The sequence below is a fragment of the Patagioenas fasciata genome, chromosome 17 (assembly GCF_037038585.1).
Source record: "Patagioenas fasciata isolate bPatFas1 chromosome 17, bPatFas1.hap1, whole genome shotgun sequence".
Taxonomy (NCBI): Eukaryota; Metazoa; Chordata; class Aves; order Columbiformes; family Columbidae; genus Patagioenas; species Patagioenas fasciata.
In genome coordinates this window covers 5435862-5455543 of record NC_092536.1, presented here as the reverse complement: position 1 = coordinate 5455543, position 19682 = coordinate 5435862, and the positions used below count along the sequence as shown (strand labels likewise).

General features: G+C 48.7%; 1 protein-coding gene across 3 annotated transcripts in view; it reads left to right on the top strand.

Annotated features, from left to right (window-relative positions):
- Positions 1 to 1085: 1085 nt before the first annotated feature.
- Positions 1086 to 19682, top strand: part of CORO1C (coronin 1C) — a 49017-nt gene continuing 30420 nt past the window's right edge. The window contains exons 1-2 of one of the 3 annotated variants that reach the window (XM_071816177.1): positions 1086 to 3137; positions 4647 to 4769. In XM_071816177.1, coding sequence (XP_071672278.1) covers positions 1808 to 3137; positions 4647 to 4723 — 1407 coding nt within the window. In that variant the 5' untranslated portion in view covers positions 1086 to 1807 and the 3' untranslated portion in view covers positions 4724 to 4769. Of the gene's footprint in view, positions 3138 to 4646; positions 4770 to 9642; positions 9774 to 19682 lie in introns of those variants that run through there. The other 2 variants (XM_065851257.2, XM_065851258.2) reach the window with 2 other exon arrangements.

Genomic DNA, 19682 nt, shown 5'->3' with positions numbered 1-19682 from the left:
CACGGAGAGGCGACTTGGCTTTACATTTTGTCACTCACAACCCTCAGCAAATCTCGCTGCAGTGTTTTGGTACCTGTGGGGGTCAGTGCTGCGAGGTGCCCTCCAAGCCAGGGCCATCAGTGGGTCCTGGCGTGGCTCGGCAGCCCGGCCGGCCCTGTGGGGAGAGGCTGTGTTTGTTTGGGCAGCCCCAGCAGGGATCGCCAACTTCCAGCGGTAACAAATGGTGTTTTGTCTCGCTGCAGAGCAACTCTGCAATGTGCACTGATAAAAAACCTCCCTCTGCGAGGGGGCCTGGCTGGCTGATAAGGGCTGAGATAAATGTCGTCCCTCGCTCCTTTGCTTTGATGGAGGCCGGCACTCGGTCCCAAGCCAGCCCGTGGGGCATGGGATGAGGTGGTGGCATCATGAGAGACTGTGGTCCAGGCATCACCCTCGCAGCCCGAGTGAGCGCAGGGGCTGCCGGCATCCCTGGGCTCTGGATGAGGATTTCCCAGCCCCGCCGACTACCGTCAGGACACTCGGGACTGGCGAGCGGGTTGCTGGGGGCTGTTTGCAAAGTCTCTGGGCTGACACTGGGGTAACTCAGCATCGCCCAGCTCCACGGAGGTGCCTGCGCTGCTCACGTCTCTTTAGCAACCATCTAGGTGTTTTCCTGCATCCCGCCCTGGATGTTTCCCTGGATCCGGCTCGGGCAGCCGGCACCTCCTGCACCATAAAAGGCAAAACGCTGGGGAAGAGCTGCCGGGGTGGGAGCTGCAGCGGCCGCTGCAATGCCAGGCATCCCGGCTGTGGATAAACGGAGCAGAGCCCTCAGCCCTGCTGCTCCCCCTCCCTCCAGAGAGTTTACAGGAGCCTGTTTGGCAGAAGGATTATCCAAAGGGCAGAACTTTCTGCTCAGAGAGTTGTTTAGAGAAATGCCCGGAGCGTTAATAGGGATTTTTCATAAGTTATGTTTTGGAGTCTCCTAAGAGAAACTTGTTTCTGAGGCTGTTGTCAGGCTTCTCTGTTTATCTCGGGTAGATATGTTTTTTCTTTATGTCACAGCAATTCCTTTCGCAATAACGTATTCCCGCAGATCATTCCAGCTGATCCCGGCGTGCTCTGTGCAGGCGGCATCTCTCCCCGAATCGCTGGGACACAGCCCAAGGCAGGAGCCTGGGGCAGATGCTCCGTGTTGGGGCGGGGGGGCAGCGCCAGGGACACGGCTGCGCGTTCCCGAGCTCTCCCCAAACCCCACGGAGGAGCTGCCAGAGCTGATCCTGCCCAGACGAGCCACAGCAGATGACCTGGCAGTAAATCCCCTCTGGAAGCAGCGAGATCGGAGGGGAGCCAGGGAGGGTTCTGCACGGGACCGCAGGGAGTTGTTGCTGCAGCAGGTTGGGGAAAAGAGCAGAGTCCCTGAAGATGCAGCCGGGGAGCAAGTCCTGCCTGTAAAGTGCTATGGACCAGCAAATTAGAAGCTGGGGGGTTGCTTTTCCAGTTCTCCAGGTGGGATATATTTGGGTAGGGACCAGCGTAGCATCAAGCCTGACAGCTGTTGTGTGAGGGAGCCTCCTGGCCAGCCGCAGAGGATGGGCTCCATCGCGCCAACGTGCATTATTTTCATCTCTGCTGGCCAGGAGGCTAAAAACTGCCGATTCACATGACCCAGGCACGGAGGTTTCCAAGCTGCCTCCGTCTCTCCCAGTAGCGGAGGAAGGAGAAGGCGGTGCCGAAAGGCTGCCGAGACCCAAGGTGGGAAGAAATCTTGGCTTGGCCAGTTTTAAAGCATTTGGACCAGAAATTACGGTGATTCGAATTCCCGGCCATGGAAGCCTCCACCTGGCAGTACTGTGGATATTTGCAGGATGACACAAGGAAGGCAAGAGGCAGAGACTGTGCTGCTCCCCGGGGAGGCTCCCCGGGGACGTGCGAGGATTATTCCCCATTGCAGCTTGGCCAGGAGGGCCTGGGGCACGAGCTGGAGAGGGGGGACCCTCCCCATCCCGACACGCGAAGCCCTGCCAAGGCATCAGAGATGAGCAGCAGCAGGCAGCGAGGGGGGCTGGCGGGGGACCCCGACTTGGAGGAGCGCCTCATGTCAAAAGCGTGCAGGAGCAGGGAGGAGGGAGAAGCCCCTCCGAAGGTGTACGAGCTGGAGGTTGGGCATGGGCGAGCGGGCACGGGCAGGACGGTGAAGCCAGTGGTGTACAGGCTGGAGGAGAGCGAGTACCGGCGCCTGATCCAGGAGGCAGAAGCAGAATCCGAGGAGGAATGGGAAGAGACAGAGCAGAACGTCCTGGTGATCCACGAGGGATACCCAGAAGATGGGAAGGTGGCAAGTCCGAGCCTAAAGAGGCTCAACACTTTGCAAGGAGCCCTGGGGAGGCAGATGAGCTGTTCAGACTCGGAAAGCAGCGCAGACAGCAGGCAGGTAAATAAACTGAACCTGAACTCTTCCTCGGAGGGCAACAAGCCCAGTGTCCCCATCAGGTCAGACAGCTTTGAGCGGAACGCCATACTCATGGATTACCTTTTGCAAAGCAAACAGGAGGTGACAACAGCTGTTTCCTATGTCGCCAGAGAAAGCAGCAAAGCAGCTGAAAGCTTCAGGCAGGCGCTGAGCTTCGCCCCCCAGCCCGACAGCATCCCGGACCTTTGCCAGAACGGTGAGGAGGATCCAGACAAGCAGGTAGCGAAAAACCTCGAGAGAATGGTCTCTGCGGTTGCAAATTATACTTCGGTGGCTAGAGACACCACAAAGCTTTCACGACAGAGCAGCAGCCAGCTCCTGGAGAGCTTGGAACAGCTCGAAAGTGAAGCAGATGCAGGGCTACTCAATTCATACAGCCAGAAAAAAATCCCCCCGGCCCCTCCTGTCAGGTCACACAGCAAGGAGAGTCTGGCTTTGAGCATGAGCAGGACTGTGGCCATGACCGAGGCACTGCTGGAGCCCCGCGGCGATGCGGCGACGCCGGCCAAGGAGCAGAGAGCGGGAGGCAGGACCACGGGAGGAGGGGGCTCGGAGGAGCCCGAGCAGAACGGGAGGAAGAGTCAGGAGGACGAGAACGTGCTGAAAGTCGCTGACGCAAAGAAAACCTTCGAAAGGTCCAAGTCGGTGGAGGGGGCAGCAGCGGCGCCCAGCGTTGCCAGGAAAGGTGAGGTGTGAAGGTGATGCTGCGTGGTGCTGTGGGGGTGGGAACATGGAGGATGTGGGGCTTTGGGGACAATACCTGCTTTGTCACAACAGCTGGGATGCACTGGGGACAGGTGTTGATCTGTGGTTGTTAGGATGCAGGACAAAAATCAGGCGTTGGTACCAGCACGCTGGTAAAAGTGCTTCATGCCGCAAAATCGTTTTGTGAGAAAGGGATTTGCTTTTTAAGACTCTCCTGTATATAAATATACATAATATCCAGCTCTCCTTACTGCTCTTCATCAATACTGTGCAAAAAATGCCCATATGATACTTTCTTCCCCTGTCACGTGTGCTTATTTACCTCTCTCTAGTCAATATAATTTTATTTTAGTTATAGCATGAGAAGGAGGAATTCTTTTCCTTAGCTTCTTTTTCTCCTGCACTGTGACTTGGCTGAATGAGACTTTCAAGAGAATGACATCAACTTGGAAACCCTTTCACTGGAAAACTTACGGATAGATGAACTTTGTTGACATTTTACTGGTAAAACAGCAGTTCTGCAGAAATGGGGAGAGATGAGAAACGTTTGTTTGAGAGTTTGAAACATGTCAGAGCTGTGCTGGTTAACTTGCATCTTCTCTTTATTGACAATCTGCAACTGTGGATTCCCTTATAAGGGAAAATCAATGTTTTAAGGCACAGGAAATCTATGCTAGCTTTGAACTGAATAGCATGTTTACATAAAAAATAGGTGTGATTATCCACTGTGCTCAGTGCATTGTGCTGTCAATCACTCTCATTCACAGAAGTCAGGAAACCAAGTCAGAATCTGAGCAGTGCTGCAGAGTTTGCGTGTGTGTCAGTGATAACAAAAAAGCCAACAGCGATGAAAAATAGATCCTATCCTTTCAGGAAGCATCAGAGGAGACATTATCATTCTCACGATGTAAAGAAATAGGGTCGTGAGGTATTTGTCACTGTTAAATACCCGCCAGCTGACAGGTTGAGGCTCCGTACATGAAGCAGGGCTGGTGCTGGCGTTATCGGGGTGTCTGGATCTGCGCAGCCCCTCCTTGAGTGCTTGAGTGGGAGATTTGTGTGATTTATGGGCACGGCTGATTTGGCACATTTTCAGCAGCCTGATTGGACAGAGGGATTTTTTTCCTTAGCAATGGGGCGGTGGATGCAATAGGTGATGGAAGGGGGTGAGAAGGGACCACAAGAGTTCTGGGTGCATCCCCACGGCAGTGCTGGCTACAGCTGGATCGCTTCTCATATACATTTACCTGCAAGAGGGTCAAGACCATCTATTTCAGTGCTGAAGTGTGAAAACGTCACAATGAAGAAGAGCAGGAGTGGCTTCTCATTTTGCTATATCCATGACATAGGCTGTTTTGGTTTGTTTTGTGTTTTTTAATCAATTTCTAAACATACATCTTCCCAAATCTCACGCTGCCTAACTGAACACAAACACCTCACGTATATTTGCCCTTAGGTGATTCCTTTCTTACGCCTCTGATTTTTCCAGCACCTTTGGTCCAACTTGATCGTAGACAGCAGGGAGAGAAACAGAACGTGATGGCCAAAGGCTTCCAAAGGGGTTGACTAAAGAGGACGAGACAGGGATCCCAGCCCAGCGCCAGCCTGGCCTCTCGCTACCTGTGCCTGGCTGGGGTTTTTCTGCTATTTCAGAATGATAGGAGGTGTCAATCCCAAGATATTCACGTTGTAAATAAAATACAGCTTGCTTTTTGCTTTTTTCTTTTTGTGTGTGTGTGTGTGTGTGTGCATGTGTGTGTGTTCTGCTTTCTTGTCTCTCTCTTCCTAGTTAATCATGTGGTCTAGTGGAGATAGCAACAAAGAAAATACCATCTGTTGCGACTAATTGCTTCGTTTGTGTTTGGTGGCCCAACATTTTAATTAGGGATTGGGATCACCTCCCCTTTACCGCAAAAATGGGAAAAAAAGAAAGAAAAAAAAAAAGTCATGATCCTGTACAGTGAATAAGAAGAAATGAGGAAATAGATGAGTTTGCATCTCATTTTGAGATTTCCTTTCACTGCAAAACCTGTGGGCAGCAGGTATTTCTAGGGTAGGTCGGGGATGTGTACGACATCTATTACTGCATGTAACAGGCATGAGGGTGTGCACATGTAGTGACAAAGTGCTTTACGAAATGTATTTTAAATCATTAATAACAATAGCATAAATTATTAATAGCCATCCTGAGCTAATGTTCACTAATTATTACTCATCATTCCATCTTCCACCCCCACACCGCACAAGCCCTGTCCGTGCCATTTCCACCGCCCTTTGGGGAGGGGGTTTGTGATCCCACCCCAATTTACGGGTCTGGGAGTAGCGCAGGGACTTGTTCGATGTCACACAGATAAAGGGTGGAATAAGATCAAGGGTTCTTGACTCTAACCCTCTGCTTCAGTCCACGTATTCCTCTTTCCTCCCTGTCCACATGCTCTGATGCACCCTTGTACCCTTCTCCCTTCCCCGCCGTTATTTTAATAATGGGATGGAACATTTTGCTCTCCTTATCTCCATTCCATAATTCTACAGCTCCCCTTTCTGGCCAAGGATTGAATAAAGCCAAACCAAAGGGATTTTGCTCCCTGGTGCTGGATCTGGGGAAGGGAACAGTGCAGGGCCATGCTTCCCTGGGCAGAACAAACCCCGTCAGAGCCAGAAGTGATGCACCAGCACCCAGAGCTGCTACACGGTGGCTGTTTGTACAGTTTTGTCTTGGCAGTTGCTCAGCATTTGATGATTGTTGAAATGTCCCTTAAAAACCAGGTTTGTAAGCACTTTAATAAAACTGCCCTTGCCATTCGATATGTGCCAACAGACATTGAGAAAACAAGGTGGAAAGGGTAGATTTAATGCTACTCCATGCACAGAAGTCCAAAACACAGTCATGTCCAGCATGTTTTGTGTGGCTTAGAAGTTAAGCTGCAAAATAACAGGACTTTAAATTGCTGATCTCTCTAAACCCTCCAAAAGCTGTTTCCCTTCATTCGGAATAGATTTAGTGATGAGGATTTAAGCAAACTGAAACGTTCAAGACAAATTCATGCCTCAAGTGACTTTACTGGCTCTGAACGGCCGGGTTTGCATCCACCCAAGGCTGCTCAGAGCTGCATCGTATCAGCCAAAGGGCAAAGCCAACAAAATTTCTCCTAGAAAGAGGTGTTTGCATCCATCCTAGTGAAGTCCCCTGCAAACAGGTTATACTGCACTATTTTCCATTAAGGGTTTATTTTAATGTCTTATTTAGTTGTCTAAAAATGCTCATTTTTTTAGTATGAACCCCACACAGCATCAAGGGAGGGGACTCACAAACAAGCATTTCTGGGATTTTTCATACCTGATTCTGCAACTGATTTGCCCCATGATGTGCTGCAGGTGCAGGGGCTTTCCAGCTGTGCTGGGTACCACATCTCCGGGCAGCCAGCGATGAGCTGTGCTCTAGACTTGCAAATAACCCATGTACCTTTTGGTGCTGCTTTCTTTGCTGTTCCAAACTAAAACCACCACACTGGCGAGGAAGATGGTCGGGCACAGCAAACGCATTACCTAAAAGGCACGTCAAGTTCATCACAGGAACACACCAGCGTGATTTATTGCAGTGATGGAATTGATGCATATTTGTGAGGACGCTAAATTTAGCCGCTGACATAAGTTTCAGAGGTGGAGTCTGCAGACACGGCACTGCTTCCGTATAAAGCTGTGAGACAGGGCGTTTGCAGCAATCGTGCATCCATGTAGCAAAGGGTAAAGTGTGGGGGATGGATAAAAGTAGCAAAATGTAGTTTTGAGTAAATTCTGAATATTTTCTGTGAAATTTACTAATCAGGTGTGTTGGTAGTGATAAAATGGGACAAACTTTGTTGTGTGGTTCCTTGTAGCTGCAAGAATTTGGTAATAGGATATTTTCCTTTACAAAAATGAGAATTTGTGACATATTTTGACAAGTTGTTAGGCTTACATCACTCTGGCTATAATTTAAGTACTGTTTGTTGCAGTGATTTTAGTCAGCTGAAGTGATGAAGATTACTGTTTATGGTGGAATCAAAGAGCATGTGTAAACTCCCAGCCTTCCTCCTGCTGTTGAAGACTTCAGCCTGAAATTAATATCACTTCTTCATCACCTCACACGTTGAGCTGTTGGTGATCTAAACGGCTCGTTAATCCAGGTCAGGATCTCAGTGATCTTTGGGGCACTTCCATCCAAACATTTCAGGAAGGTCTAGTGAAAATTCAACAGTATCATTTCCTTCTGAGTCCCCCTAACGCCATGTCGAGCTAGCGGTGTGCAGGAACATCCATCCCTGAAACGACAATGTGCACTGCTCAGGTGGCAGTTTTTGAGAACATTAGGTTTCAATCAGATTTCCCTGGAAAAAAATTAACTTCGTGTCTTTCTGTGCATCACCCTTCTTTTAGACGGATGCTAAAAGCCTTCCTTGGTTGGGTAATGCTGGGTACTGCTGCCTTCTTGTTGTTTTTCAGTCCAGGGTGAAGCATCACCTGCTACACGATTCAAATGTCATTTCAAGCTTGCCCGCTCTTCTGAGCTAGAAGGAGCTATACATATGCATAACGCTTTTAAGTACCATTTCATATGCTTGTTTTAATAGTGCTTTATAAAATTTTAACCCTAATAAGTTAATGGCCCAGGGACTGGCAGTCAAGACACTCAGCTCTGTCACTGACTCATTGTGTGACCTTCAGCAAGTCACGTACCTACGCAGGAAATATGAATCACAGTCTAAACCCACTAAACTGCAGATTACCTGCAGGTCTGCGCCGAGGCTGCCAAACTGCTTTTGTTTTCTTCTTCTTTAGCTTTCAAGAGCTTGTTTGAGGGAGGAGGGTGGAGAGCGCGTGTGCTGGACTGGCTGTCGGAAGGAAGGGATGAATTTATGAGGAATTGGTGCTGTGGGCAGCATGTGGCAGGGATGCGGAATCGCAGCTCTCATCGTTGGGTGTAGGATTTCTTTTTATCAAGGTGTTGCTTCAGTATGCGAGACTTTCCTGCTTATTGAATCAGCGGTTAGACTAGTGCCAAAGTTTAACAAATGCTGGATAAGGTTTGTTCAATTTGTAGCTGTGGTGGCAGCTGATGTTTCCATCAGCTGTGATCAGTCTGCCCATGACCATGTATCTCTGCGAGGTTTTCTGCATGTTTTATCACCAACTATCACCTAACAGGGGGGCTCACAGTGCTGTCACAGTTTTATGGGGTGTCAGGAGGGTTCTCAGCTCATCACAACACACGTATTTTTCCAAATTCTGATTATAAGCAGAGTTACGGGTGTGTCGCTCCCCTGAAAAATTAGGCCCCTTTAAGCACCTAACCACATGCAAATGAATTTGCAAATATTGGTCAAAACGAATCAGGAAGTCAGACGAGCTTTTGGTTTTGGCCATGTATGGTAAACACTGTGCGATGTGGGCCCTGATCGCGCATCATTCGTCCGCCCTTTGAGTTCCCCGGAGGAACAGAAAATCACAGTATTTGAGGTATCTCCCTGCGTGCCTTGAGGTTCTGGCTGCAAAGGCACCCACCTTCTTACTGCATATTGTATTAATAACCATTAGCTCCTTCCACTGAACAGCAGCGATAAAAATACCATCTTTAAAAACATATAAGCCAGTTTTATGGGGTGACAGGAGGGGTCTCAGCTCATCACGACACGCGTATTTCTCCAAACTGTGATTATAAGCAGTTATGAGCGTGTTGCTCCCAAATGCATTTTTACTTTTAGTGCAATGGGGAGAATCTTTGGTTTCAAGTCACTGTTTTGTACTTCTCATTAAAGTGGGATTTTTAGCAGGGGCTTAAGCTTTCCTTTCGTCCCCATCTTGCTGGTGATGACATTTTCCATGGCAGCAACAGGCCACAGCACAACAAACCGAGGCGACATGGTTGGTTTCTCTTGCAGAACTGTTGGCTCTCTTCAGTTTTGCACCCATCGACATTTGTGCTTGGGCACGAGGGGCCACATCCGTGGGGTTGTACCTCACAATTTTCTGTTTATGTGCCCCAAACCCCCCGTGTCCTTGCGCCGGTACATCCCAGCTTTGCGCACACCGCGGGGCGGAGGATGAGAGGCGGCAGGTGGGGCTGTGAGAGGCCTGAGCCCGGCTGGGGAGCAGCGCGAGTACCGCGGGGCGCTGACCCGCCGAGGGGCTGAGGAAAGAAGGGAACCGGCCTGCCGCGTCCCCGCCGGGGCCGCGAAGGAGCGAGGGGAGCGTTGGGGCCGGAGCGCGGCCCCAGGTCCCTCAAGCGGGTCCCGTGGGTGACACCGGCTGCCCCTGGGGAGGAGGAAGAAGCGCCGCACGCGACCACGCGTGGCGCCGAGCGCCGCGCCACCATTGGCTGAGAGAGCCGCCACTCACCTCCCCGTCCCCGCCCTCCGCCGGGAGAGGCGGGACGGGAAGGCACGGAACTGGGCGGTGCCTGTTGGGAGGGGGCGTGGCGCGCCGTGGGGAGGCGGGCTCAAGGGGGCGTGGCCTTGCGCCGGCGCTGCCCGCCCCCGCCCCGCCGCGGTCAGTCGGGCGGCGGCGGCGGCAGCGGGAGGCGGCGGAGGCGGCTCCGCCGGGCTGAGGAGCGGACGCGGGGAGGCGGCTCGGGATCGCGGTGCGCGGCGTGAGGCGGGAACGGAACCGGGGAGCGGGCACGGCGCCCTGCGGCGCGGCGGGCGGCAGCTGGCTGGGCGGGAGGGCGGCGGGCGGCCCGCCGAGGGGAGGCGGCGGTGCCCGCCGGAGGGCGGCGGCGGGCGCCGGGGCAGGGCAGGGCAGGGCGGGCGCGGGGCCGGCCGGGCTGGCTCTTCCTGCGTGGGGCCGGCTGTTACCGCCGAGCCCTTCCTGAAGCGGCGGCCGCTGTCAGCGCCCGGGCCTGCGGGGGGAAGCGCCCTCCCCGGCCCGGGGCTGCTCCCCCGCTCCCCGCCTTTTTAGGCAGCGGAGCGCCCGGGGTCGCGGCGGGTCCGGCATCCGGCCGGGGCTCGCAGGTTGCCGGCGGGACGCGCCCGAGGCGGGGCGGCGGGGCCGGGCTCTCCCGCCGCACACACACCTGATGCCACTGCCAGCCCGGCTGCTTCCTGCACGGAGAGGACCAGTTGTGCTTTTTAATGTATTTTTTTTCTTTTTTCTTTTTTTTTTTCCTTTTCCTTCAGTTCATCACGTTTGTTCCTTTCCCCCCCCCCCCCCTCTTTTTTTTTTTTCATGGCGATGCAGCAGCAGCTCGCTGGCACCGGCGTGTTTCTCGCCCCCAGACCGCTGCGTCCCCACTGCCACCATGTAACATTGCAGAGGACTAAAGGATTTAATTTTTTAAAATTAATATTATTATTATTATTATTATTTACACTCCTGTTGGCCGGGTACATGTCACGCCATTATTTATTGGCTCTTCCGAGTCTGTTCAGGGGATGTGTGAAGTCCTGGCTTGTGTGACGTGTTCCTGGGCTTTGTTTTTCTATACAAAAAGCCGCACTGTTTTAATAGCAATATGCCAGATATTTAAAGGGTACTGTTTATCTGTGCTTTGTGAAATAAGCCGCTTCTTCACTCACGGTAGACGGAAAGGCATCCAGTGCACAAGCACACAAACGTTCCGCTGTGGTACCCGGGTCTAGACAATGTGATGCTGTGACTGCACAGGAGAGAGGGTTTTTTTTATTTAAAAAAAACCCAGAGTCTGGAAGCTGTCTGGGAACAAAAGTAAAACTGATTGATGCAGTTTTATTGTTGAAGATAAGTGATATGCATTAGCGTTGTGTGTTTTTCTGAACAGCTGTAGTTTCAGCCCTGTGCGTGTTTGTTTGAGCAGGTCTGTTCAGCCTATTCATGCAGATGTGCGCGTGGATTAACGCAAGCAAGACCAAGGATGTTAGCAAAATGAAACAGTGACATTGTGAACGTACTAGGCTGTGGCTGGCTTTCCAGCTTTGCTGAGACTGTTTCTGGTTTAATTTTAGGCCAGGCCGTATCCAAATAACCCAGCGTGATCGTCTCTCTCCGTGTGCCTCGATAAGCACATGCTGGGGAGGAGCGCGGTGCTGCTCGAGTGTGGGCACATGGTGTGAACTGGCACAGTCTGTCCTGCACGAAGCGCGTTCGGATGTGCCGAATGTGCGGTGGCTGGAGAGAACAGTGGGTATCTTGTGTGTGAGGTGGGAGAGGATATATTCGATTTTTCATTTCGATAACAAGCCTTGAATCATCTTTTCTGCTCAAGGGGAAAAACAGATGGCTGTGCGCTCACCGAGACGTTTTATTGCAGCTAATATTCGTGTTTGCTAAAGACTGTGTACACAAAGGTAGAAGATCAAATACTGTTGTGATAAAGCCCATGCATGTTTATTTTGTGTATATATATCTAGTATTTTCAGTAGCCATAGTAAGACCTGACACACTGAGGTACATGTCAAGCAATATTTGCTTTGCATTTGTTTTAATATAACACTTCATAATAGTAATTTTTCAATGGTCACTTGTAGCCTTTTGTACAGATTGCTTTAATCAGCATTTGTGTGCGCCTGTGTTCTCTGTTGGCATTACTCTGTCTTCTAGTGAGCTGCCTTTTCAAACATCATTGGATTTTTTCAAGTTAAATCTTCATGCTTATTGCATCTGTCACTTCTGGGATTCACTCCAAGCGAAAGGCAGAGATTCAGTTCAATGGCAATGGGAAGGAATGCACAGAAGGGTAAATATCAGCTTTCCTGAGTGATGCAGCAAAGGACACTGAGAGATCTGCCCTCGGTCTCTCTTCTGTGCGTCATGTTCAGGATTAATATTGGACTTTAATGACATCTTCATAAAATGGCTCATTAAAGCACGATGCTGCCTTTTGATCGCAAGAGAATTTATGTTATTGGTTTTAATTTGCTCATTGATTCTGAGGAGCAGGGCTTGGATGGCAGCTGCCTGTCTGGAAGACATGAGCAGAACAGAGCGCTGCCGGGCCCAGCTGAGGTCACCGCGCACCCCTCCCTGCGCCGGGAACGTCCTTCAGCCACGCTCACAGCCACATTTTCACTTTTAAACTATGGATTGGTTTGTTTTGATTTTTCTTTTTTTTTAAACTGATGCTTTTGTGATAATCCCAGCCCTTCTCTTAAGGATGTCTTGGAACAGAAACTCACTGAGGAGTTGAAGTGCCCCAGTTTAAGCGTTTGCAGGGCATATGAACAAGAACTAAATGTCTGTTCTTGTCTAGTTCTGTCCCTGTAGTCTCCTGCACCTTGTATTTTTGGTGTGCTTACATTCTGGTTTTTAACTCTGAAATCAGTCTGATCAGAAGCTGCTTTAGTTTACAGTCGCGCTGGTTATGTGGCCACATGTGAAAAGTCAGGTTATCGGTGGCTTTAGGATGACAGGACATGAAGTGTTTTGTTGTTGTGTTGGTTTCTTTTTTTGTCACAATATGCAGAAATGCAGATGGTGATGGCATTGCTGGGATGAACACCACATCTAAACTAAAAAGGTTTTGGTTAGCTGAAGTGACTCAGGAAAGCCAGCACTGAAAGCTGATTATTCCCGATGTGTTGAGCACCAGTATAGTTGGGATACAGTTACTGGGCCCTTTCTTTCTCCTTAACTAGTAGGGTTGATTTCTTCTGTTTTCCCCATGTGAGTAATTATACTAAAAATCAGTTATTTGTTTGTTTTTGAGGTTATAATCATGCAGTACATGACTTTGTGTTTTTAGATGATAGCATTAGGTATATAAAACACCGTGGTGACACTAGAATTACTCAGCGTCTCAGCTTTGCTCTGATGTGCTGATGGTCCTTGGAGGAGCAAACTGGGGAATATACCAGCCCTTGGTTGGATTTACCAACCATTAGATGTGTATGTGCCTGGATGGCTTTGTGTGGTGAATATAAATCTGATCAGAATTAACGGCTTGGAGGTGATGATGCAGCTATGAAGTAGAAGGTGATTGGTGGGCATATAGATAATGTTATTTTGTGCCTCTCCTGTGCAATTCTACATGCCAATAAAACAGACTTTACAGCAGACATCTTCGTAACAAGTTACAAGATGTTCCTGATATGGAAGAGGCTTTTGTGGTGGAAAACCATAAAAGCTTTAAAGTTCTGGTCTGTAGGTCAGGAACTTGACAGAGAAATAATGAAAATGGAATCTGCCTCCGAAGGGGAAGGAATCCCACTTGTTCTTTTGAAAGCTGCCAGCCTGCTGGTGTTCTGGTGGTGCCCATCTTGGTTTAGAGATGATAAAGGAAAACACAGGCTCTTTGACCATTTTTTTCCTCTTCATTTTTCTTCATTAATGAGTTCAGTACCAAGGTAGAATCACCTGCACTGGAGAAAGGACAATAGCATTTCATCAGCATGGTCACTTTGCATCGTTATTTGCTCTGTCTTAATCCAAATTTTCTTGATGGTAACAATAAATGATAGGCAATGTGCTTTTTTGTACCAGCACGTAATGACTGTTGAGGTCTGGCTCTCAGTGGGAGAAGCTGGATGTGGATGAATCAGTTCTAGTGACTGTTTGACATTGAGCTGGGCCTCTCAATCCATCATAATTAGATTTTTCTTGTTTTCCCTTTTAATAATTGAATTTGAAAAAAAGCAGTGGAAATAAAACAGCGGTGGGATCTGACTTAAAGTGATTAAGGTTCAGCCTGGTGCGGTCAGGCGCACTGAGATGAGCTCACAGCTCTAGTCTGGAGCATCGCTGAGCTGCGCTTAAGGCCAAGGGTTCCCTTTAGGAAGGAACCCAATTTCCTTTGGCTCCCCAAACCTTGGCTGGCCACAGCTTCTTTGTATATAATCTAGGTATGTACAAGCATATATGTAACCAATGTACAAATCTTTTTAGCTGAATACTGACGTGACCATTTCTGCAGTCCTATCAAATAGGCCCGAGCAGGATTTCACAAACCTGGATGGGGATGGTGTGACTAAAACTAGACCATGTTTGCACCCAGGTTTGAGCCCAGGGAATACATTTCACCTGCCATTCCTGGTATAAACAGTCCCTGGAAAATGGACTTAAAATCACTCTGGTGGGAGTATTTAGGAATGTGGGAACTTCCCCTCCCTTCCCTCTAGTTCTGCATATAGTTGCCATAGAGACTGTATTTCTGGAGTCCTTGAAAATCCATTGTTTATCTCGCATAAATGTATAAACCTGCTGTACTGAAACATTGTGCCTTGCAGCATGCCCTTCCCCTGCAAACCTGAGAGGGACTCGACATCCCGCGGTGCTGCAGGTCTGGATGTTGGACATGCGTCAGGCACAATCAGACGGACTGATAATGGGTATAATTAGCACCACCAGGGATTAGCAGGCAGGAACAAATTCAAGCTGGAGCAAGCACTGTGTCCCTTGGGAGCCGGGCAGACTGGCAATGCTGGGCAGATGATCACTCGATATGGGAGATATCATCAGCAAGGCTCGACGGCTGCAGCTCAGTGCTACTCTTGCCTCTTGAAACTGTATATTTATTTTCTCTTCGTGTTAAATACTTAAAAACCTCACAATAGGTTAGTTTGTGCTGGAATCTCAAACACCCAACTGATTTGGGGTATATGTTTGGCGTTTACTTGGCATTTTTCATCCTACCAGTCGGCGTTACGGTTGTTTCTTGCAGTTGCCCCTGTGAAGCAGGTTGATGTCCTTGCTCCCAAATGGGAAATGCGAGGTTAAGTGTTTTGCTCAGGGTCTTGCAGGTGTGAGGCTGCAAGTACTTCTAGCATATAACACTAAGTATACTACTTGTTTTACAGTTGGTTCATGTATTTGCACCAGCACACACAGTGGGATGTGTATGTGTGAATAAATGGCCATTCTCACACTCAGCTTTTGAACTCTTAATTTCTTACTGCACTTAGCTTAAACTTAATTATAGTGTATGTTGGAGGTTGGAGTAAATAGGCACGAAGCTGTCTTGTTCAGAATAGGAGGTGGATTACATTTTTGTGAGTTTTCAGTGAATCTTTTTTAAGGTTAATTTTCATTTTTGGATCTGCTGAGATGGGTTTGCAAGGCAGGAAAAAATCCCGAGCCAGCTTAGACAAACAGGAGTTGCCAGACGTACTTCAGCAATATCTACTTCTGCTTTAGCACGGCGTGAAGGCACGAAACACTTCTAGCGGAGTGTCGTTGTGCCTTCCAGCATCTTTTTCCTGGCTGCTGCTGCTTTCTGGAGCAATTTGTTGAAGTTTAGAGGTGGGCTACCCTGGTGTGGCCTCCTCTTTGGATGCGCGGGTGTTATCTCTCTACTCTTCGCTTTGCTCCTTGATGTTTCTCGGGGGGTAAAGGTTATCTTTTTGCTCTTTACGTGCACTGCTTGCCACATTCATCTTCTGGTCTACTAGGGGAATTCTTAAGCACTATGAAAGATGACATAAAAACCAGCTGGGGCTTATCTGGGCATAATAGTGCCTGTTGTTTTGGCTGGTTTCCTCCAGAAGCGCTGTAAATGCCGCAGGGACTCTCAAAGGGCTGGAAGCGTGGGCTGCACGTGCGGTAACGTGACTGTCAAGCTGACAGGTAAGTAAAGCTTAAAGGTCATCAAACACAGGCTGTAATTCTCCATGCCCCTTGTTGAAAACAAGTTCTCCAGCAGGAACATCTCGCATCCTTGGCGCAGGGAGCCCGTGGGTGTAGGAAGGTATTTCTCTCCTTCTTGCATCCAAAGTCTTTCTTCATAGTGTAGCAGGAATGTTTATTAAAGCTGCTTACTAAACTACATATGGTTTCCTAAGCCAATTTTTTTTCTTGCCTGCCTGGAGAGGTGATAAAGATGCTCTGTGTTGTGTTTGACAGCAGCTTGCCCAGGTTGCTGCTGCAGTGCAGGACGGCAGCCCCGGCCTGACATGGAGCAGCGACAAAGAACATCTGTATGACAGAGGAAATGCGTTTGAACTTGGAACCCTTTGCTGAAACAGATGTTTGAGGGGCTGTAATTGGTACCACAAGATAGAGATTTAAAATCAAGTTAGCAGAATGAGCTATCTGGATTGGAGTTTTAGCCTCCTCCGGTCCCTTCCTCCCTCCCCCAGCCCTGATTTCAAATTGCACGTTGCGGAAACGGGACAGAATGACAATGGTACTCTTTGAATTATAGGCTGCTTAGCCAGAAGAGCTGGCAGGACAGCAAATGGAAATCTGGAGAAATACACGCCAGTTCCAACTGTGAGAATTGAGATTCACTTTGCAGCTTATTTGTACAGCGTTAAAATCCAAAATGCGTTTGCATTGTCCAGCCTGAACCTTCTGCATTCTTCTATGTTGAGGATATTGTCTTGTCCTTGACAATTAACCGGTGTTGGTTTTATTTTGAGAACATCAGAAGTTCCATACGAATGCCTGGCCTGTTGGATGGGTGTTACTGAGCAGCTTCGGAAGTGGAGGTTGCTAAATTGGGCTCGGATTTAGTAGCATTTGGATGAAAGCGTTTCTTAGGGTATGCTAACCAAGCCCGTTACTGCTTTTTGGAGGAGAGTGTCTCCATTCCAAATTGCAGAGTGCTGGGCCACACTGGTCTGTGCTGAGACTCCAGTCCAACCATGACATTGTCCAGCGCGCTGGCCCATCACATTTGCCATGACAGGGCTGGAAACAATCTTTGGACAACACGATGGTGGTGTACGGCTGCAGTGCTGCCCGAGAGGAGCTGCCATTCCCCTTGGCCATCCCACTCCTCTCCGCTCACGTCCCCCGAGGCAGCGGGGTCTTCTCGGTGGGCTCCAGGCAGGTCTGGGGACCGTTCTCCGGCCAGCAAACCCCTTTGTGGTCAGGCCGGACCATCTGGAGAACGCGGCGTCCTCGCTTGGTCAGTCTGACTCACACTTGGCCGGTCTCTCTGTGAGCCTGGGTTGTGCTGATGTGTTGTTTCTGCTTTATTTCTAAGTTGTGAGGAATTCGTGTCCCAGCTAACTCGGTGTTTATAGCAGAGGGCTCGGTTTCCCGATGGTGGATATCAGGCTGGAGCTCCTGTAGAACTGGGACCTGTGACCTTTTATCCGTGAGACCGTTTATCTCCTTAAAACATCTTTAACATTTATAGTTTCTTCTTGTGGATACCATGGCGTGTTGTAATTGAGGGGGAATAGAAAACAGCTAATCAAGTCCTTTAGAGATTTCTCATTTTGATAAATCTTCTTGTCTTTTTTTTAAGGAATGATCCAATTAACTGTAAGCAATGAGAAGCAGTGTGATGTTTCAGATAATGTCTTAAAAGCCACTGGAGTTGAACAGGAGATGTGCTTACCTTAGAAAATCCTGTGTTTATCAAATTACATCCATGTCTGCACCTCTTCTGACTTCTGCAGGATGGGAAATCCTGCATGTTTTATTTGTGTGTATATATATATATATATGTATGTATGTGTGTATATATACACATATACACACACACACTACTATCTGCTTGGCTTCTAGCTTAAGTTCATCACTGAAGAGTACAAACTATATCCTGCATTGGGAGTTGAGTTTCAGGTCTAATAGCTACTGGGGAGCTCCTCTGTCACACATGTAGACTTACGTTTGCCATTTATTTTGTTTGTGCACATTTGATTGCTTCATGTTGTAGGAGAAAATACAGTCGTTTTCTGCCGTTAGCACTCTGCTGTGTTAGGAAAAAGTGCTTGTTCCTTGGCTGGTTAGTTGGGAAAGGTGGGAGTGGGTGGTGATTTGGTGAGAAATCACTGGGCAAGAGCTTTTCTCCTTCCGTAACCACCATCCTTAGCTGGTATGATGCTTTTGCCCATTTCCTGGGTTAAATATAAAAGCTTGTGATGTGTCTCAGGAATGTAGCCTGGAAGAAGCTTGCACGTAACCTTCCAGAGAGCAGAAGAATTCAGCAAACTGAGGTAGCAGCTCTGAACAGACTGATACTTCCTCGTTAGCTCGGCCGCTCTGATAAGAGAACTAGGTCAGCCCTGTGCAGAAGGCATTTTATCTGCATTCTTCTCGGAGCTGGAATCCCGGTGCTTGGCTGTTGTAACCGGCTGGCTGACTTGCAGCTCTGCGCAGGGGTTTGTGCTCCCATCTCGTGTTTTCCTCGGGGTCACAGCGTGCTCTGGAGCCCGGTTGCTGCCTCTCTCTGTGCCATGTGCTGCTTTCACTAGGGGGGCGATGCAGTCGGTCCCTCGGGGTGGAAGGAGCATCTTCCATGGTGCTGGTGTAACGTCTCTGGCTGGTGTTCAGCTCTTGAAGTGAATCGCTTCGTCTCCTGGCACTGGGTGAGGATTCAGTGTGCAAAGAAGCATCTCTGGTGTTTATTCCAGTGCAGAAAGTGGAGGAGAAGGAAGGCTCTTGGAGGCTGAAAGGCTGGAGCAGCGGTGTCTTAAGGGGGGAGTCTGTCTGCTCCAGTGCGAGGTTTCCCTTTCCTTACCCAGCAAAGCTCGTTTGGTGCCCCCGACTCTAGAACTGTCTTCAGGGGCAGCAATAGTGGGAGCTGAAATGCAGAAGTACGCTCAGACATCTGGGATGCTTTATCCATAGGTACCCTGGTCTTCTTTTCCCCATGTATGTTACTTGCTTCTATGAGGTTTTGTCCTAGGTTTTGATTTTTTTTTTCGCTCTCTACTTTGCTCTCCTGTGTCTTCTATTTTCATTGTCACCGACCTTTTTTAGCCCAGCGTGTGTTAAATATCCCCGAGTACGTCACCCATTGCTGCCTGCGAGGTTGGTACTTTCAGCGCCAGCTGCCAGGAGATGTTGTAAAAGGTATAAACCCAAAAGAGGGGGTTGGTGTGGAGGTTGTTCTGACACCCATTCCTGTTCCTCAGACCCAGGGTTTGTGTAACTGCTGCAGTGTTTCTCTTTACCCATCCCATTATGGCCTCCCGGTAAATTATTTTGTGTAGTGATTTTTGTGCGTGCTCACTGCTGTAGCTCTATGGTGGATGAGACAGATTAAATGAAGCCAGACAATGCTCTCTCTTCAGGGTAATGATTTTCAACTGCGGTGTCCTTTTGTCACCATAAATTATGGTAAATGATGTAATGTCAGACCGTGAAGATACAAGCGACAAAATGGTTTGAGGAGTAAGATCCCCTAAGAAGATGAATTTCATACCTGGAAATATTTAAGTGAAAACACCCATTGCATCCCTACGTGCACGTGAAAGGAGTGTCAGCTGCAGCATGGGAGATGTGAAAATGAGGAAATAACACGTGTTTCTTGGTGATACCTAGAGGATTTAAACATTATAGGCACTTCTGACCTGGAGTTCTTCATATTATAACGGTCTTACTATGATTGTTTCAAAGTACAGCTCTGAATAAGAGAATTGTATCAAGTATTTCACAGGTTAGAACCAACACCTTGCGCTTTGTCCAGAAGAGCAATTTCAGCTTATTTTAAGTTGGGGTTGTGTTACATTTTTGAATGTGCTGGGCTCCCCAGTTGAGATACAATCGAATTCCCTGGTAGTTTGTGGTTTAGGTTCCCATCCCAAAATAGCATCTTGCCAGTGGTGCAACAGCTGGAAATTTCAGTATTATGTTCATATTCCAGCTTTTTGTCTTTAAAATGAAGTGAAATCAGATGGCAGGGTCT